At 41.6% G+C, this 19,416-nt stretch overlaps 2 protein-coding genes across 3 annotated transcripts; both read right to left on the bottom strand.

The window, feature by feature from the left end:
• Positions 1–14,027: 14,027 nt before the first annotated feature.
• LOC308301503 (putative UDP-sugar transporter protein SLC35A4) lies at positions 14,028–15,680 on the bottom strand. Its single transcript, XM_080745502.1, has one exon. The coding sequence runs from the start codon at positions 15,668–15,670 to the stop codon at positions 14,699–14,701; it is 972 nt and encodes a 323-aa protein (XP_080601628.1). The 5' UTR covers positions 15,671–15,680; the 3' UTR covers positions 14,028–14,698.
• A 447-nt stretch (positions 15,681–16,127) lies between these two features.
• On the bottom strand, positions 16,128–19,416 carry LOC308301504 (SLC35A4 upstream microprotein-like). 2 transcript variants are annotated; one of them, XM_080745504.1, is made up of 4 exons: positions 19,326–19,416; positions 18,760–18,867; positions 18,377–18,475; positions 16,128–16,379 (listed from the first exon to the last, which is right to left on the bottom strand). In XM_080745504.1, the coding sequence occupies exons 2-4, from the start codon at positions 18,772–18,774 to the stop codon at positions 16,182–16,184; spliced, it is 312 nt and encodes a 103-aa protein (XP_080601630.1). In that variant the 5' UTR covers positions 18,775–18,867; positions 19,326–19,416; the 3' UTR covers positions 16,128–16,181. The 2 variants fall into 2 exon arrangements, with proteins under 2 accessions (XP_080601630.1, XP_080601629.1); XM_080745503.1 differs by lacking the exon at positions 19,326–19,416 and having other exon boundaries at positions 18,760–18,918.

The following is a 19,416-nucleotide window of genomic DNA, read 5'->3' as shown; positions in this document are numbered from 1 at the left end:
TGTTAAGATAATTAGACAATTTCTTTAGTAAGGCTTTGTAGATCAAAATAGTGCAGTGCTGTTCTCGTCTTATAGCCAATGAAGGCCAACCGACCTTTTCAAGAAGCCTACGGTGATGTATTAGAAACCCATCTCTAGTTCTAAACCGGAGGGCCGAGTGGTAGACCGCATTGTTGGTGAAAACAGAAAGAGTGTGGACTGTGGACTACAAATCTGGAATGAAAGAGATAAAATATCAGTTGAACTGGTATTCATCATCTCATCAATTCAGTCTCTAGAAGATACATCCATGGCTCTAATATGTATGTTTTTATTTAGGAAAGAAGTTCTTTTTCATTTGATCAAGTTATAACTCTAGACAACATACAGGTATGATAAACAGCTATTTGTAGCTACTGTATTGTATGTTTTGAAATATATATTTATAACAAAACTGTTATGTTGGTCGATTCCCTGACTTTGAATATAAATACAGAAAATTCACACAGGGTTTCTCCAGACTCTCATTGAGGCCATTTCTAGCGGTTAATGGAACACTGTTGATTGGTGGGAACCCCAGGACAGGGAAAGATGGCTTCCAAATAGACCACGGTATCATCAAACAGGTGAGACACAAACCGGAAGTGCATTCTCAACAGTAGCAGCTTCCATGGACTGTTATACTACTACTACTAACAGATGGCAACTTTGTCTTAGGTTTTCCGCTGCCTGAAAATCCGGTTAATCTCTGCAGTTCTATGCTGATGTAGCCCCCACAGTTAGTACCAGCCATGAACCAGCGACAACAGCCCTGCTGATCGGGCTCAGCCCTATTAGCACGACTGGTTGTGCGTTGGACTGGCGAGTGGGAGTCCCGGGTTCAATCCCCGCTTCCGCGCATCACTACAATCTGGCGTTGTCGGCAGGATAAGGAGCGTGGTATCCTCGCGTCAGGGACAGGTCCGCGTCATGTGCTGCGGTCCACGGCGTGAAATGTGAAGCGAGTGGGCGCGCTCCAAAGATCAGGGGGGTGATTGTAGCCCCCACAGTTAGTACCAGCCATGCACCAGCGACAACAGCCCTACTGATCGGGCTCAGCCCTATTAGCACGACTGGTTGTGCGTTGGACTGGCGAGTGGGAGTCCCGGGTTCAATCCCCGCTTCCGCGCATCACTACACTGACAATCAAGTGTTATTGACCTGATCTATTTTCCAACACCTTGTACTATAGTATACTCTTTCCATCCCTCAGCCGCTGTCATCCAGACTAAATGCCAGGTGGAAGCAGCCGCCCAAGGTGGAAGAGTGTGCCCCGGGTCCTTCAAACCCCAGTGTGATGAGCTTGGCAACTACAAGCCGATGCAGTGCTGGCACAGCACTGGGTACTGTCTGCTGGTGTGTGGATGTGTGGAACTGAGGTTCCAAATACCCGCACCCATAGCAGTAGACCCGACTGTAGAAATAAAGATGATACTGTTGACAAAAGTAGAGCCTGCACTGCAGCTATGTGGAAAAGAACGAGTACTCTACTTTTCTCAATATAAGCCTTATTGGCCCAGCACCCATAGTCCATGTGCATAATCTGTGTATATTTAAGTTCGCACTGACCATGATACTGAAATGATACTTGATACTGACCATGATGCTGATATGATACTGAGGTTTACAGTAATCCTCTGATAATGCAGGCCAGAGAAGTTGAAATAAATCAGGAAAGCAGAAGTAAAAAGAGAATAAATGAAAGAAAAGGGGACCATGAGTGCTGCTGATAACAGAACACTTCATAGACCACATAACTCAGAGAAAAGGAAGGTAAGTAATTGGTCTCATAAGAATATTCTAATAATATATAATTGCAATTTACATTGGTCCTGTAAGATATTAAGTTAATAAATAATGAAGGCAGCTGACAATACCAATACATAAAAAAGAATATATATTTAAACTATTTACAACTTGAAAATACTATGACTATAATAGCATGAGCCATATGTGGTAATGAATGAAGGATGTGTTGTTACGAAGGGCTAGGAATTAATCTACAAAGTATTGCCTCTGACAAATTCTTTCTAATTTTAGGTCGACACCCTCTGCTTCCCTGTGAGATGGCACTGTTTCTGTTTCTGCTCCTGCTGCTGGGCCACAGCTTAAACTCAGGAACGGCGTGTAAAATAGACCATAAAAAACATTGTGTGTGCACTGCTGCGGACATTAGAAATCAATTTAACATACTTTCTTGTAAAAATGCTCTGGAATTGGAGCTGAAGGATGGCAGGCTGGATATGGATCTCACTCCTAGTTTACAGTATTTGCCATTGTTAAAAATACAGCTACATAAATTATTTTTCAGAAATGTCAGCATGTCCTATGTGTTTCTGTCTTCCCTGATCTCCGCGTTGTCACATTCTGCGGTTGATGAGATTCGTGAGATTAGCATAATTTCATCAACCCTGGAGGGGTCTCTGACGCAGGCCACATTGTCAGACACCCAATGTTCTAAATCTAAAGCCTCTCAAATCAAAACCCTTCACCTGGAAAATGTAACAATGGCATCCTCCCTCCTAAAGCCTTCTAATTGGGCATGCCACCAATGGCTGTTAAGCCCTCTAAATAAACTTGATGTGGTCCGTTGTGGCCTGGCTGAAATTGAGTGCCACTTGGCTGGGCTAGTAGAGAAACTGACTGATCTGGATCTGTCGGAGAACCATCTCTCCGAGACAAACCTGCAGAAGCTCTCCAATTGCTCGCTCCAGTTGCAAAACCTGACATCTCTCAGTCTGAGAGACAACAACCTCACCTCTCTACAGCCATTGACCACTCTGTTGAATGGGGCGGATAAAGGTGTACTGGAACAGTTGCGCTTCCTCAGGGCAGGAGGGAACCCCTATCAGTGTGACTGTGGCCTGAGAGAGACCTGGACCTTTCTAAGGTCAAACAGCACAGATGTGCTGGTTGAGGACTGGCCTGAGGGTTTTGTGTGTGCCACACCAGTTGCCAAAGAAGGGATTCGGTTATTTGACCTTCCATCTCCTGAAAGATGTGTGAACCTCCCCCCCACGCCCCCTAGTGGCGAAAATGAGAAGCTTCTGGGAACCCAGATTAGCGTGAACCCTACCAGTGATGGGGCTCGATGCACTGTTTCACTCCCTACCAGTGATGAGGCTCGATGCACTGTTTCACTTTACTTCTGCCTATTCAGTTTTCTCTGCTGGTTCATTGTGGCGTTTGATTTGTGATTCCAAATGGCTTCCTGAGGCAGCAACCTTTTTTGTACAAATCTGGAAATCAATGAACCACTTTCAACCTCAAATGTTTAGATTTTTATTTTTACATTTTGCCTATGATATGACCAAAATAGGGATTGATTACTAATCAATTAAATTAATCAATTAAATTGATGTGTTTGATTAACTGTTTCAGACCTAGATAGGTTAGAACACAAATGTGCATGGGAATAGAATACCTGAAAGAAATGTCCAGAAATAGTCACTCAAATGATTGTGCAATGCCAATTGCTCTGATGAGAACTGAAATCTGGATGTAAACATTGTAAACACTGTATGAATTTATTACACTGAACATTCTACGAGGTAAGAAATTGGAGAGTTGTTGCATTTTAGCTATAATAATCTATTACACATCTGCTAGGCTTTGCCTGTTGTGTTCTCTTTTTATTATGTAGTTATGTTTTATTGCGTTCCCTGTTTTCAATTCTATTCAATCTTTATTTCAAACCCAAGGGAGATCCATATCACACTAAAAAACACAATATAATACAAATAAAATAAAACAATAATTACTAATTATTTGTAGTAATGTTTTATTGAGTTTTCTCTGTTATTCTGTATAGAGCTGTATTTTGTCATTCTCAGCTGTCGTCGACCTATGTATTACTACGTATTAATTTTATATCATCTTATATATATGACCATTTGAATAGACCTACCGGTATGCTATCATGTTCCTATTCCAAACCATACCCCTCTGGCCAGACCAGTGAAAGTGTAGTTTGTCTGACATATTAATTATTCAGATCAGTGTAAGCAGATCCTAATGGCCTACTAGCAGTGGTTCTCATGAACACTGTAAACAAAGCTCTTCCTATGTTAAGATGGATGCACCGGTAAGTACGATACTATATGTACGTTTGCCACGCAGATCAGTTTGTGATGAGAGGAAGAATTTGAAGGAGGAGTTTAATGCAAGCCATTGTGGCTTGTAGAGCTTTTTTAACCATTTACTTCTGACATGGTTTTCATCTGTATACAGAGCATATCTGAAGGAGATCACAAAGTAACAGAAGGAGGTGAACTAATCCCAGGTAAAAAAGGGACCAAATGTCAAAGTAAATAATTTGAAGTGCTGGCTTCTGGGTACATGCATGTTTATCTCCAGAGAGCACTGTGTCTTTATCTTGCTAACAGACACGGAGGGTACAGATGGGCAAAAAGAAGACAGAAAGAGTGTGGATGACAAATCTGTAAAGGAAGAGGTAAAATATCAATTCTAATATGTACTATGTCTTTAATAAGGAAAGACTTTATTTCTCATTTGATCAAGTTATAACTCAACAACATACAGGTATGATAAACACAATTCAGATCAATTTAAGCAGATCCCAATGGCCCATTAGCTGCAGTTCACAAACACTGTAAACATATATTTCTTCCTCTGTTAAGATGGAGTAGGCCTACTCTACTGTGTGCCTAATGTAAGGCTACAACTACCGCAAATGGAGAACAATTTGTGATGAGAGGAAGTAAGATTTTGAAGGAACTGTCTCATGCGAGGCCATCGTAGGGATTTAAAAAAATAATTAACACCAATTCCTTCTGTATGGGTTGATTTTCATCTGTGCAGAGCATATCTGAAGGAGATCACAGAGTACCAGAAGGAGGTGAACTAATCCCAGGTAAAGATGGGACCAAATGTCAAAGTAAATCATTTGCTTTTTTCTGGGTACGTGCATCTCCAGAAAGCACTGTGTATTTGTCTTGCTAACAGACACAGAGGGCACAGATGGGCTCATTGTTAGTGAAGACGACAGAAAGAGTGTGGATGAAAAATCTGGAAAGGAAGAGGTAAAATAACAGTTTAGCTCGTATTCCTCCCCACAAATCAATTCAGTGTCAGTCTGCATGCATTCATGGCTCTAAAATGTAGTATGTATTTAATTAGGGAAAAGGTTCTTTCTTATTTGATCAAGTTATAGCTCTAGACAACATACATGATGTATGCTCGCATCAATTTAAGCAGATCTCAATGACACACTAGCATATCGGTTCATATGTAAATATATCTCTTCCTCTCTTACGAATTATGGATGCACCGTAAGTAGTCCTGGACTACTATACCAAATGTACGACTACAACAGTTTGCCACGCAAATGGAGAACAGATTTGTTTGTGGTGAGAGGAAGCATTTTAAGGAACTAGTCTACTGCAACGCCATTATGGTTTGTAGAGTTATTCTTTTTACCTACAGTATAATGCCTATTTCTTCTGTATGATTGATTTTCATTTGTACAGAGAATATCTGAAGGAGATCACAGAGTTACAGTGGGGGTTGTTCTAATCCCAGGTAAAGAAGGGACCAAAGTAAATAATTTGAAGTGCTGGTTTCTGGATATGTTCATCTCCAGAGAGTCCTGTGTAATTTATCTTGTTAACAGACACAGAGGGCTCAGATTGTCTCATTGTTGGTGAAGATGGAAAGAGTGTGGACTACAAATCTGGAACGGAAGGCGAAGAGGTACAATAGTCTAACTGGTATTCATTACCTCAAATCAATGCAGTCTGTCTCTAGAAGATGCATCCATCATCCATGGCTCTAATATGTAGGTTTTTATTTAGGAAAGAAGTTCTTTCTCATTTGATCAAGTTATAACTCTAGACAGCATACAGGTATGATAAACACCCATTTGTACTGTATTTTTAGAAAAAACTATATATAAAAAAATAAAAATAAAACAATATATATATAAAACTGTATTATGTTGGTGAATTTCCTGACTTTGTATATAAATCTACAGACTATTCACCCGGGGTTCCTCCAGACTCTCATTGAGGCCATTTCTAGCGGTTACAATGGAACACTGTTGATTGGTGGGAACCCCAGGACAGGGAAAGATGGCTTCCAAATAGACCACGGTATCATCAAACAGGTGAGACACAAACCAGAACTGCATTCTCAACAGTAGCAGCTTCCATGGACTGTTATACTAACAGATGGCAACTTTGTCTTAGGTTTTGACAGGTTTGTTCGGTCATTTGTCATCTGCTGTGAAAGGGGAATTTTTGAGCACCGTGTCTTGTGTTCAGGTATGTCCTGTTGTACTGTAGCCTCTGACTGTTCATATATTATGCTCATGAATGCTGACTGTTGCTGTGTTGGTAGTTCTACCCAGATTACACTGCTGTGGATGTCCTGAACTCAGGGAGACAAGCTCTGAAACCTGTGTGCCACCCGATCCTTGGATGGTGTGTAAGAATGTTTGCCCTGTTCAGCAATATGAATTAATCATTTGCTGAAAATAGCAGATCTACAAGCTCATAACACGTCACAAAACGGCATGTCGTGAGCTTGTAGTTCTGCAATTTTCAGCAAAGAAATTTGGTGTAGAGAGGAAAAAAGCGGGGACAAGTACAGATCGAGCCCACACCGGTCAAGTATAGAGGGTTTACATAATATTAATCACATCAAACATTCTGTAGATGCAACCCAAACTGGATGTGATATTTGTTTTCTTCTTGCCTCAGTGTTGTTGGAGGGCTGTGTGAGGCGTCTGTGTGCTCAGCAGAGGAAGCCTTCTCACTGTATGAAACAGGCACCCAAACAATGAAAGACAATGCAGGCATTCTCTTCAGCAGGTACGAGTATATGCCACTTATTAGATCACAGCAAAACTCTGGCTAAATTCATTATACGTGATTACTTTGACTGAATTAAAACTGTACTTAAGGTATGTCTGTGGGTGTATCGTGTTTGACTATGTTCTATGTGCCTCAGGTGTACTTCCCTGTTCTCGGTAGCTATTGAGTGGAAGATAATTGGAGAAGAAGCGGATCCTGAGCTCCATCGTGTCAGACTGCAGATGTTCAGCCTGGCTGGTGGAGCCAGCAAGAATGACCTCAGAGGGTCAGTTACGGTGGTGTAAAGTACATTTACTTAAGTACTGTACTTGGGTAACATTTTGAGGTATTTGTACTTTACTTGAGTATTTCCAAAACAGCACATCCAAATATTGTACTTTTACTCCACTACATTTATTTGAAAACTAGTTACTAGTTACTTTGTAGATTTTGATTAGTATTACAAAACATACATTAAACACTTCAACCCTATATATATTTTGGCCATTTGAAAATAGCAGATCTATACAAGCTCACAATGCGTCACAATATTGTGAGCTTGTAGATCGGCTATTTTCAAAAGATTTGAATACATTTTAAACTTGAAATGTGACATTCTACATAATGAGTACTTTTACTTTTGGTACTTTAGTACATTTAGATAGCAATACTTTTGTGCTTTTAGTCAAGTAAATTTTGAATACCTGACTTTTACTTTTTGCAGTATTGATACTTGATACTTGTATTGGTACAACATTGGAGTAGTTTTTCCACCGCTGGTCACTTATGTTAAACAGGAAAACCACTTTCAATATTGAACTATGTCATTATATACCTTAGAGGAGTTGTGTGGAAATTAAAAAAAAGGTTCCCCCCCTCTGTGTTGCCTAGAACTGGAGGATTGATTTTGGGGTTTGTATTGTAAATCACACCGGTGTGATGTCATCTCGGTGTACTGAAGGGGGGGACTTTTTATTTATTTCCACACAAGGTATATTAATGACATAGTTCAATATTGAAAATGGGTGGTCTTCCCCTTAAGTATCCAACAGATACAGGTATACAGGATAAATGATCTAACATTCTTCTCCTAAAACCATGACATAACTGGTGGAGGTATTTTTTCAACTGCCATACAACAGTATAAATGAAGCTTTACAAGGATTGACAAGGACTACCTTCCTAACGTAGGACGACGGTAGCCTTTTTTTCCTTACTGGAACTACTGTATATCTGCACTGACTTTGACTTTGACCTCTAAGGACCTTCCAGGGAGGGTGTTTTTTGTGCGTCTTGCCGCATCACCCTTTCTTGTTTTTGGAGCTGTGTGGAACACAAGCTCCCTATACGTGGCCGTGTGTGTGGGTCTCCGTCCGTCCGTCCGTCCGTCCGTCCGTCCGTCCGTCCGTCCGTCCGTCCGTCCGTCCGTCCGTCCGTGTCTGTAGCCTCAAAGTTTGGCACGCTACTCCTCCCACAGTTTTTGCACCACACACTCGCGCCATATGTCAAATCGACCGGCTTACTCGGGAATCGTGTGCTAGTAACTTGCTAAGAGAAAGGTTCTATAGTTTAATTGATATTAATTTATTAGTGAATTAATTTTCCCCATTGACTTATAATGGGAATTGCAAAAACTCACATTCAAGTATTTTTCTCTCGTAAACCATAGGAGCTACAGTTTCAAACCTCGGAGAGGAGATTCATAATGATTTTAAGAAAGAATCCAAAAATAATTACATCACTCGGCCTCATGGTGGCGCTATAACGGGCCACTTTGCGTTTTGCCCCGTAACTCTTGAACCGTAGATCGGAAAATTAAAATTCTTTTTTCCCTGGATTCCTTGGGTCAAGACGCATCTCCCCATATAGGCCACGCCCATTTGCGCCAGGATAGATTTTCCGCCATCTTGAATTTTCTCCAAAACACACTTTTTGCACCTTTTCCTACATATTTTCTTCAAATGTCACAAAAATCGGTACACATGATCCTGGGTGACCAGAGAGGTGCTACACACACACACACACACACACACACAACACACACACACACACACACACACACACACACACACACACACACACACACACACAGCTCCACTTCGAACAGAGGTTCGATTTTTTTTTTGCTAGTTGTTTTTATCGCTCTGACCTTTGGACACTGCACTATTAGGTTGTGTTAGTAGTTTTCTTTTAGTATGTCTGCTTGTGTTTGACATGATGTAGAGATACTTGTTGCACTAACTAGCATTGACGTTATGGTCACTTTGATTTTGTGCACTGTATTATTTTTTGATAGTCGTGCTTTAAGACACTTTATGTATATATATTATTCGTTCCCTTTCCTGTTGTACCTTGCTCTTACTGTACTTACTGTACTCTGTACTCTGTTCTTGTTTTTTTCTTTTTATCTTTTTCATACTTCTCTGTAACTTTGTAAATAACCTTATACTGCTGTGCTGCCTCTGGGCAACACATTTTCCCCCTTGGGATAATAAAGGTATCTATCTATCTATCTATCTATCTATCTATCTATCTATCTATCTATCTATACCCTCCGCAGTGTCTCCCCGCTAGTAAAGGTACTGGACCAAATCCAATCTGGAGCCACAACAAGCGACAAGCTCCTCCTTTTCCTCTTGATGGATGCATTAAAAGGAAACAGCAAGACAGCGTTCCTCTGCTGTATTCAACCACAAGGTAAGGGGTCAAACACACCAGCCCAACCACCCTCTACACCAGGGGTCTTCAACGTTTTCAGGCCAAGGACCCCTTAGATGAGAAAGAGCAGGGACCCCCTCTACATATTGTATAAATGTGTGATGCAGATTATCATCGATAGAGATAGATTCATAGACTTGTTTGATGAGCAAATAAATGGAATTGGCCTGGTCTCTCCCATCAAATCCCCAGGTCTTTTGGATGAGGTCCCCTCTGGCCTGGAATTGGCCCAGAGGGTGAGAGGTTTCATGACTAAAACAACCCACACACGCTGGTGTCCAAGGTCAACCGAGCTAGAGATCCGAAAGGACATCTTGGAGCTGAGAACAGAAATGTCTCAGGGGGAAGGTGGTGTGCAGAACAACACCCACAGGCTAGCGGAACTGATCAACAATCTCCAGGTCATTTACTGAATATATGGCTCCATCCATGCAGTAGGAACAGCTTGATATTGTTATTGCTGAAGTGCATTGTATGATCTGATCTCCCCATCAGCAGATGGTGAAAAATCAGTCATGGGAGAAGAGAAGGGAAAAGGCGGAGAAAATAAAAGACAGAATAATGGTGCATTATGTACATCGTTTGGATTTGCAGTCAAATTGTGTTTCAACTCATTCTGTTGATAGAGTGCCCTCTGACCAGCCATAATGACGTGTGTATTGTTATTGATTTGGCAGGGATGCACACCCCCTCCTCCTGGTGATCACAGCACTGACAACAGAGAGACCTCAGACAGGATGAAACATTTAGAGGAACAATTGAGACGGGAAATGCAAGACCACATCAGAGGTATACGTGGCTATGTGGAAATGAGACACTTTCAACCCGGTGTCCTTATTTTGGGCATGTAACTAACAGATCTATAGGCTCACAATGTGTCACAATGAGATGCATTGCGAGCTCATAGAAATGTTCTATTGAAAAACATTTTAAGTATATGATAGGGCTTAGAGCAACAGCTCTTTGGTAGACGAAGTGGCCATGTGATGAAGTGTTTGAGCTGTTGATCTTCTTTACAGAGGGAAAAGGCAGTGTGGAGAAGGTCCAGGAGAGAGTAGCCAGAATTCAGCAGCTTAGGGAGGCTCTCAGAGAGGAAATGGCAAAACATGACTTTGCCACAGAGAAATCTGACCTCTCACAACAGGTAAGGTGGATCTAATGATCAGGCTGGAGGGGAGATCCATGCCTCTGCTTTTGATATCTTCTTCAAAAATAGTGAAAACAGCATACCGGTATCTACAAGCTCACAACGGGATGCGACACGTTATGAGCTTGTACAGTAGATCAGCTATTTTCACTATATTGTGCAAAGAATGATAGGGCTTAAGAAAATGTCTGTTTTTGTTTTGTTTTACAAATTCAACCCTGCTAAAGATGTTTATACTGTATACAATCAGAATTGTAACTCATGCTATTAAATACAATTTACATAGCATATTTTCTTAAATAATAATTGTCCTGTATTTGCACTTCTAATCTGTTATGATATATAACAATTAGTCTCAGTCAGAATACAGCAAGGCAAAAGAGCGGAGGAGGCAGCTTAAGCAGGATCACGATAAACTGATTCAAGAAGAGGTGGAGAGGATGGAGAATGAGCGGTCACAGGAACAGGTGCCAGTAGACCATAATAAGCATCACACTTCATACACATCACATTTCATTGTACATCTGTGTAATCTGGGGAAGCTGAAACACTTTTGTCTCCATATCGTCACTGTCGGGCAGAAAACTCCAAGTTTTAAATGTGTATGTTTTTTCGTAAAGCAAAGCCCTTCTTCATCATACAAGACTGTTGCACAAAACTAATGAAAATAGCCGATCTACAAGCACACATTCGGCTATTTTCACTACCTAGATTCCTGTAGGTGTCGTAATTCAGGAACTTTCCTGTTAATCATTGCCTCTTTTGGAACGCAACAACCAAAGTGGTAAATGGTGAATTGAAACGATACAAACACAGTGGAAAGTCACAGCAAAGGTGATACAACCACACCCTCCCCTGGACGATGATGCGTTTGTCAAAAAAAAAAAGAAAAAAAAAATACATACAAGGTTTCCACCCGACAACGACTATATTTTCTGTCAGGTGGAAGGCCTCCAGAGGGAACTGCTGGTGCTGACCAGAGAGAGACGGGTTCTGGTGCTGCAGATGGAAGCCTTGGGCTCTGATGGCCTGCAGACTGAGAAGGACCTGGAGGATCAATACTGGAGACATCAGGAAGAGTTACACTGTCTGAGGCAGGAGAGCCTCCAGGTATGGCTGCTTGGCAGTGCACTGAGTTCACCCTGTATAATATGTTGGTTAAAACCAGGGGTAGGCAAACCTGTGGCTCTTCTAACTTCTAATCAGACAGATATTTTTTTTATTAATTCTTGTGCCAAAATTGTCTCTTTGGATAAAAAAAAGGTTGCCTACCCCTGGTTTAAAGAACTACAAGAAAGTCACGATTGAGATATATAAAAAATTGCATGTATCTGTAAATAGTGACCTTACCTCATCTTCTCTATTTCTATTACTTTCCCTTTAAAGGGATATATCACTTAAAAAAATTGTCTTTTTATTGTCTAATCAGGCTTTCGATGAATCTTATCTATCATGGTTAAAATGGAGTTTGAGGTTACAATGGGTTTGTATAGGAAGGGGGCGTGAGTGATACAATTAATATCAAATACAGTATCTAAATATTGAACCAAGCAACAACTTAGCCTGATAAAATGACCAATGTTTTTTTTAAAGTGAAATGAAATATCCCTTTGAGGCAGTGCAACAGATACGTTTAAATGCTGGGAATTCAAATAATGCGGAAGAAACAGTAGCTATGATATAATTTGGCGTTTCTCATGAACAATACATTTGTAATACACGTTTGGTAAACCCATTGACCTGTGTACGCCTGTTTTCCACACCAGGTGTTCAGAGTGTTTCGTCAGGTGAGCGAGGAGCAGAGGAGGCTGTCGGAGGGCAGGTACACAGTGGTGTAAAGTAACTGAGTACATTCACTAAGTTCTGTACTTAGGTACAATGTTGAGGTATTTTGAGGTACTTTACCAATACTTTTAATGCTACTCCACTACATATCAGATCCAAATATTGTAGCCTACAACTCCACTACATTTACTTGAAAACTTTAGTTACTAGTTACTTTGTAGATTGATTATTATTACAAAACATACATTAACCACTTCAGCCCTATATACAGTACATTCTGGCCATTTGAAAATAGACGATCTACAAGCTCACAAATGCGACGCGGGCCCTATATACAGTACATTCCGTCCATTTGAAAATAGACGATCTACAAGCTCACAAATGCGACGCGGGGATGCATGGTGCGCTTGTAGATCTGCAATTTTCAAAATATTTGTAAACATTTGAAAACTTGAAACGGGACATTCTGCATAATGAGTATATTTTAAATTTTTCAAGTACATTTTTTATTTCATACACATCACAATGGGTTTGTATGGGAAGGGGCCCTCGATGGGCAGTGTGATAACATTTATATCAAATATCTAAAAATATTTAATCAAGCAAATTCAATTCTGTCCAGGGTCTTCACAAAAGCTTGAATAGGCGATACAATGACCAAAGGTTTTTTGAAAGTGGAATATCCCTTTAAGTAAAACATTTGAGTGCTTTTCCCACCGCTGCAGGTACAGAACTCTGCTGTTGGAGGCCGTGCAGGATGCAGTCTACCTGTCTGCCCAGAACCAGCAGCTACAGGCTGACAACAAACAGCTCCGTGCGGGTCAGTCTGCAGGCATTATAAACAATAGACACTAATTTTGCAGAAATAGCACTAACATTGGTTCCTTGTTATCATATTATGAGAACCTTTTTAGTCCTAAATGGCCCACTTATGCCCCATTTACATAATTCAAAAAACAAAATGGGGACGCTTGGTTGAGAGTGGTTAAAGGTGCTGTAGCACCTTTGTCAAATGGCATGCTATATAGCCTACAGTACTGTGGCAGGGGGTTTTAACTGATTGTGAGCTAGGGACCACCATGGATACAGATTGCACTCAAAATGCATGGTCCACATGGTCCAAATTCTAAATTGTCCACATGCAATACAATACCTTCCAGTTGAAAACCCCTGGCTGCTACAGTATAATAGAACCATCAGTGGTGCCTAAACTAAGCTGACAAACCAGTAGAGAGCATCTTATAACTACACTAGAACAACCTCTGTATGTAAAATAAATGGACCTTAATGTAATTAATGTACACGTCATCATTTTCACCCCTTTCTCTTATAGCTCTGGGAGAGTTAAAGGATGCTCTGGCTGTACAAGGCGACCACAAGACTGAATCATCATCTCAACAACAATGAAAATTTGAATGTGATGCTTCCCTATGTCATGACAAACAAAATGTAATCTCTCTGAAATAAATATTTTTTGAGAATATATTTATTGATTACTTTAAACATTTAATAACACTTTCATTAACACTTCTTGAAATGAACAGGGCAGCCATATCAATCATAACCCCAGATGTGATAAAGCATCCATCTGGGATTTAGTTTAATGAACAGAATGAACACAATAACTAGCACAACTCTCCACTCTTCCAATGAGAAATTGTGACCCTGGTTTATTTATTTTTTGTTCTACCTGAAGCTCATAAGGGCAATCTCCCATGTCTCCACAAAATGTCCAGTGGTAGAAATGTGGCCTTCCATGCGGGAAAACCAGGTTTGAATCCCGGGTAGGACATGAAATGCACAGATTGCAGCTTTAACTTCAGTAACACTGAAATTGTTTACATTGGTGCAAGCTGACCAAAATAAGGCAAATATAGACAGTGCACGTTTAAAGAATGTGTTGTGAAAAACATGCATGTTATGGGGTCTGGACATTGATCAGTAACTGCCTTTCATAGCTATGGACATGTGAAACAAACCATTGCAAATAAAATGACAAATTTAAAAAGGAAATGCAAAATAGAAACCACTCAAAAAATATGATAAACAAAAGGATCTTTAAGTTCAAGTGGAGAAAACTGTTGTACACACTAAAATCCTCAGTGTTCATTTATCCATTTGCACACCGACTCCCAGAGTTAAATTAACATTCAGGATTTTAAGAGTATACAAACCACCAGCAAGCAGCAATAGGCAGGTCATGTGGTAACTAATAGAGTTACCTATAATACAAGTACGCTGCCAGAGCAATCATACAAACTGACAGGAGGAACAGAGGAGTGATCTGCAGTCCCAAGGTAGCCCAGGATAACAGAACATTGACCAACATGGAGCAGGAGATGACAAACAGCCGGGTGATCCCGCTGCCGTGCTTCAGCACCACCGACATCAGCAGCCCGTTGGCCGCCTGCCCCGCTATGATGAGCCACACCACGGCCGAGTAGCCCTCCAGAAAGCCCTGGTCGCCTGCTACGCTGGACAGATAGGAGAACACGTTGATGGCCACTCCAAACACATACAGGTAAATGTTCTGTAAGCTGAGGGGCAGCCGCTGGCTCTTCAGCACCTTCTCGGTGTAGACGGCGGCCAGCCCTGAAACGAAGCAGTACGTCATCACCAAGAAAAGGCCCCAGGCCGTGATATAGAGACTGGTGCCGGCCTCGGCTCGCTCGAGGTCCTCGAGGTCCAGGCTGCTGAGACTGTGGCACACCCCCGCCACCATGAGGAGCCCCAGGGACAACCACTGAACGCCTTTGAGTCTCTTGCCCAGGCAGAGGGAATAGAGGAGGGCGGTGAAGGCGATCTTCAGATTGCTAAGGACTTGGAACGAACTGGGGTCCATGTAGGCCTGCATGAGAACAACCAGGTTGTTGTTGAGAGCATAGAGGAGGGCAGGGACGGCGTAGGGGGCCACGAGGACCGGGGACGATCGAGCGCACGACGAAGTTGCGTCTCCGCTGAGGAGAAGGGTGGCCAGCGAGACCAGCAGCTTGGTTAACTCAATCATAATGACGCAGGAAGAGGGGCTGAACGGGACCTTAGCGTCCACCTTGGTGAGAGCAATGAGTGGCGCATGGGAGCCATAGATGATCACCATCAGCCCAAGGAGGAACGCCCAATTAAGGCCCTTCAGCCACTGCCTCCTGCGTTTCACCGGGGAACTGAGCCCCACATTCGGGACAACAATCATTCTGGGACTCAAGGAGTTCAATAATTCCTCAAGAACTCTGCGAACTTCATAGTGCAAAAAAACTGAACTCGTAGATATTCATATCACAGCTAATTCAAGTCATCGAAATTCAAACATTTTCAAATATAAAGTTTTGATATGCAACTCTTTCAATAGGGATGATTGAGCTGAATGGTAGGAAAATATGAAGCATTTGCAGGTTGTTACAGCCTTGAACAGGGTTAGATGACCATGCCAGGCAACAACACTAAGGCAAGCAGTCAACTCTCTGAACAATAATCTTTAGATCTTATAGGCAGGCACAAAGTCTGGTACCTTACATGAATTTATGACATTGATAACCATAAATACAATTTAATAAACATCTAATAAAAGCAATCCAGTCTCTCATTTTGACACCCAAAATAAAATTCCAGTTCAATCATAATAACCAAATTCCAGTCTTCACAATACATCAAGGTTCTTGTACCATAGTTGAAATGTGAGATGAATGCTAGCAGTCATTCCACAATTACTTCGGTCCTTTTTTCAAGTTATCGAAGAAGTCTTTTATGGTCCTTTCAATGTTGGGCACTTGATAGTTTTGTGCCGCGTACATGCCAGTCATTGTTCCCAGCAGCACTCCGGCAATGGCAGAAGAACGGAGCTTGGCGACCATATAACCAGCCAGAAACCCTTTCAGGAATGGAGACCACAACACAGAGCCCCCCTGAAACACAAACATACACAGTATATATAAGACATTGTGTGTATTTTTATTTGTGAACTGATCAGTATTGCCAGACAGTGAACTGTATTATTGTTTTAATGAATTAATGAGGATTATAGAAAACAATTATGAAACATTACATTAAATGGTCAAAAGATTTAATGCTGCATGGTACACACTACACACAAGTGTACACAAAGACAGATTTTCTTTAAATAATGTTTATAACACAAACAAAGCCACATTAAAATATTTCTAAGACAAAGGACAAATGAAATAACACGTACTGAATACGTTTTGTTTAAATCAATCTGCATTACTGAACCACATCAATTCTTTTTGACACTAGTAACATTAAATGCGAATCATAATTTAAAACCAACTAATACTCATTCTCGATTTAACTGATATCACAAATTGTGTTGTTTTGTAACAATGTTTATGCAGCTCATTTAGAACACTAAGCTTTTTACCCAGTATAATGTCAAATAATCTATCTATAAATGCGAGAAGTCTCTGCGTGTGTGTTTGTAATCCGCGTATCTCGAGAACCGTTCGTCCCACCGGCTTCAGATTCGGCACGCGCGTTCCCCGCCGCGGCATGGAGTGCAGTGCCGGGCCTCGACCCGACCCGACGCGCGGTTTTCCCTAACCGGCGCGAAACGTTCGGAATCTCCTTATGCGGAAATCGGCGCAAAATCGGCGCAAGCGCTGACTCATTGTGACATCACTGCAGTGCCGGGCGCAAGCACTGAGTCATTGTGACATCACTGCAGGCAGATACAGGGGCCTAGCCTCGACCCGACAGACTGAGATCTCCATATATGGGCATATGGGCAGATACAGAGATCTCCATATATGGGCAATACAGGGGCCTTGCCTCGACCCGACAGATATCTCCGTATATGGCCATAAAAGGGACACAGACAGATATATCTCCGTATATGGGCATAAAAGGGACACAGACAGATATATGGGCATAAAAGGGACACAGACTGAGATCTCCATGACAGATATCTCCGTATATGGGCATAAAAGGGACACAGACTGATACAGAGAATGGGCATATGGGCAGATACAGAGATCTCCATATATGGGCATATGGGCATAAAATGGACGCAGATATATGGGCATAAAAGGGACACAGACTGAGATCTCCATATATGGGCATATGGGCAGATACAGAGATCTCCATATATGGGCATAAAATATGGACACAGATAGAGTATATGGGCATAAAAGGGACACAGACAGATACAGAGATCTCCATATAATGGGGTTTGCATTAAAGGGTGGGGCATTCATTCCCTATTTACATCGTTCCCGAGTTGGCCAGGTCGCAAACTCCATATATGGGCATAAATGGGCACAGGCAAACAGATGGTCAAACCAGGTCCTACAGAGATCTCCATATATGTCAGAAAATGGACGTAGACAGACATATCTCTCCATATATGGGCATAAATGGACACACGCAAACAGATGGTCAAAACGGATCCTATGACAACAGGTATAATGGGGTTTGCATTAAAGGGCGGGGCATTCATTCCCTATTTACATTGTTCCCGAGTTGGCCAGGTCGCCGACTAGACGCTCGGCCGCCCGATATCTCCGTATATGGGCATAAAAGGGACACAGACTGATACAGAGAATGGGCATATGGGCAGATACAGAGATCTCCATATATGGGCATATGGGCATAAAATGGACGCAGATATATGGGCATAAAAGGGACACAGACTGAGATCTCCATATATGGGCATATGGGCAGATACAGAGATCTCCATATATGGGCATATGGGCATAAAATATGGACACAGATAGAGTATATGGGCATAAAAGGGACACAGACAGATTAGTAATAAATAATATAAGGATATATAGGCTAATTAAGAACAAACAGCACTAGCCCTGAATACAGGACGGTCATATATATGACCGTCCTGTATTCAGGGCTAAAACCCATAGAGTATATGGCTAAAACAGCACCAACCAACCTGAGGAACCCCTACAGAAACCTCCTTCTCCACTCTCTTCTGAATCTCCTCCAACTGATTCTTGAGCAGGGCCAGATCCTTCAGCTGTTTTAGAGGATCCTAAAAACATCCATTCATACGAGATGGTGATTATTAGCCCACTGATACAATCACTGACACTGCATATCTAACCTTAGTTAACCAGTTAGTTCACAGAAGCTATCAGCACAAGGACTGTGCTTCTCAAAAGACATTTTCTTCCAGACTAAACTTATTTTCTGGGTCAAAAACAACATCTTCCACAGTGAGGAAGCTGGCGAACCCAGTAACGCTACTGTCAGCTGACAGGACACGTGAAATTAATTTAATTAAAGCAGTTTTAAAAGTCAAAACACAGGATTCACCTTGTCATCCGCCATGTTTGCTCGATGGACAGCTCTGGACTCGGTTTATAATCCTGCTACAAGGATGAGAGCTCTCCGGGCTCGATGTGTAACCCTGGATGCATTTCTCTGTGGACCAAGGATTCGTAAACACAACAAGTTTTTTTTAAATCATATAAATTAAAATGTTTTAAATAAATTACTTAATTCATCTTAGTGTAGGTCTGTGTAGACGTCAAAGCTACATGTGAGCATCTTATAAAATCCCTCAAACTACTTTATATATATGAGTAAAGAAACATTCATTTATGTGACCAACTGAACCCAGATCAGCCTCGAAACATGTATTTACAGCAGCAGTTAAGCATCAGTTTGGTGTGATAAACTGATCGCAGATCAGCTACCAAACAAAAACATGCGTTCCACGTGTCAAAAACGTCTTCGGTGATTGGTCCGCGTCTGCTTATTCCACGCCTTGATTGGCTGAAGACGATAGCAAGCTAGCAACCAAAGTCGCCATGTTAGCCCACAGCAGCAGGGCGAGGGCCAAAGATGTTGTTTATCAACCAAACCACACATGAACCCACTTAAATCCGGAATTATAGAAGAACATCGATATTTCTGCCCTTCGGGTGCGATGCAACGCACGGTCTGTGTGCTTTGAGAGTGGTTTCGTGC

Source organism: Nannobrachium achirus, assembly GCF_963921795.1.
Source record: "Nannobrachium achirus genome assembly, chromosome: 17".
Classification (NCBI taxonomy): Eukaryota; Metazoa; Chordata; class Actinopteri; order Myctophiformes; family Myctophidae; genus Nannobrachium; species Nannobrachium achirus.
This window is presented reverse-complemented; position numbering and strand designations above follow the sequence as displayed.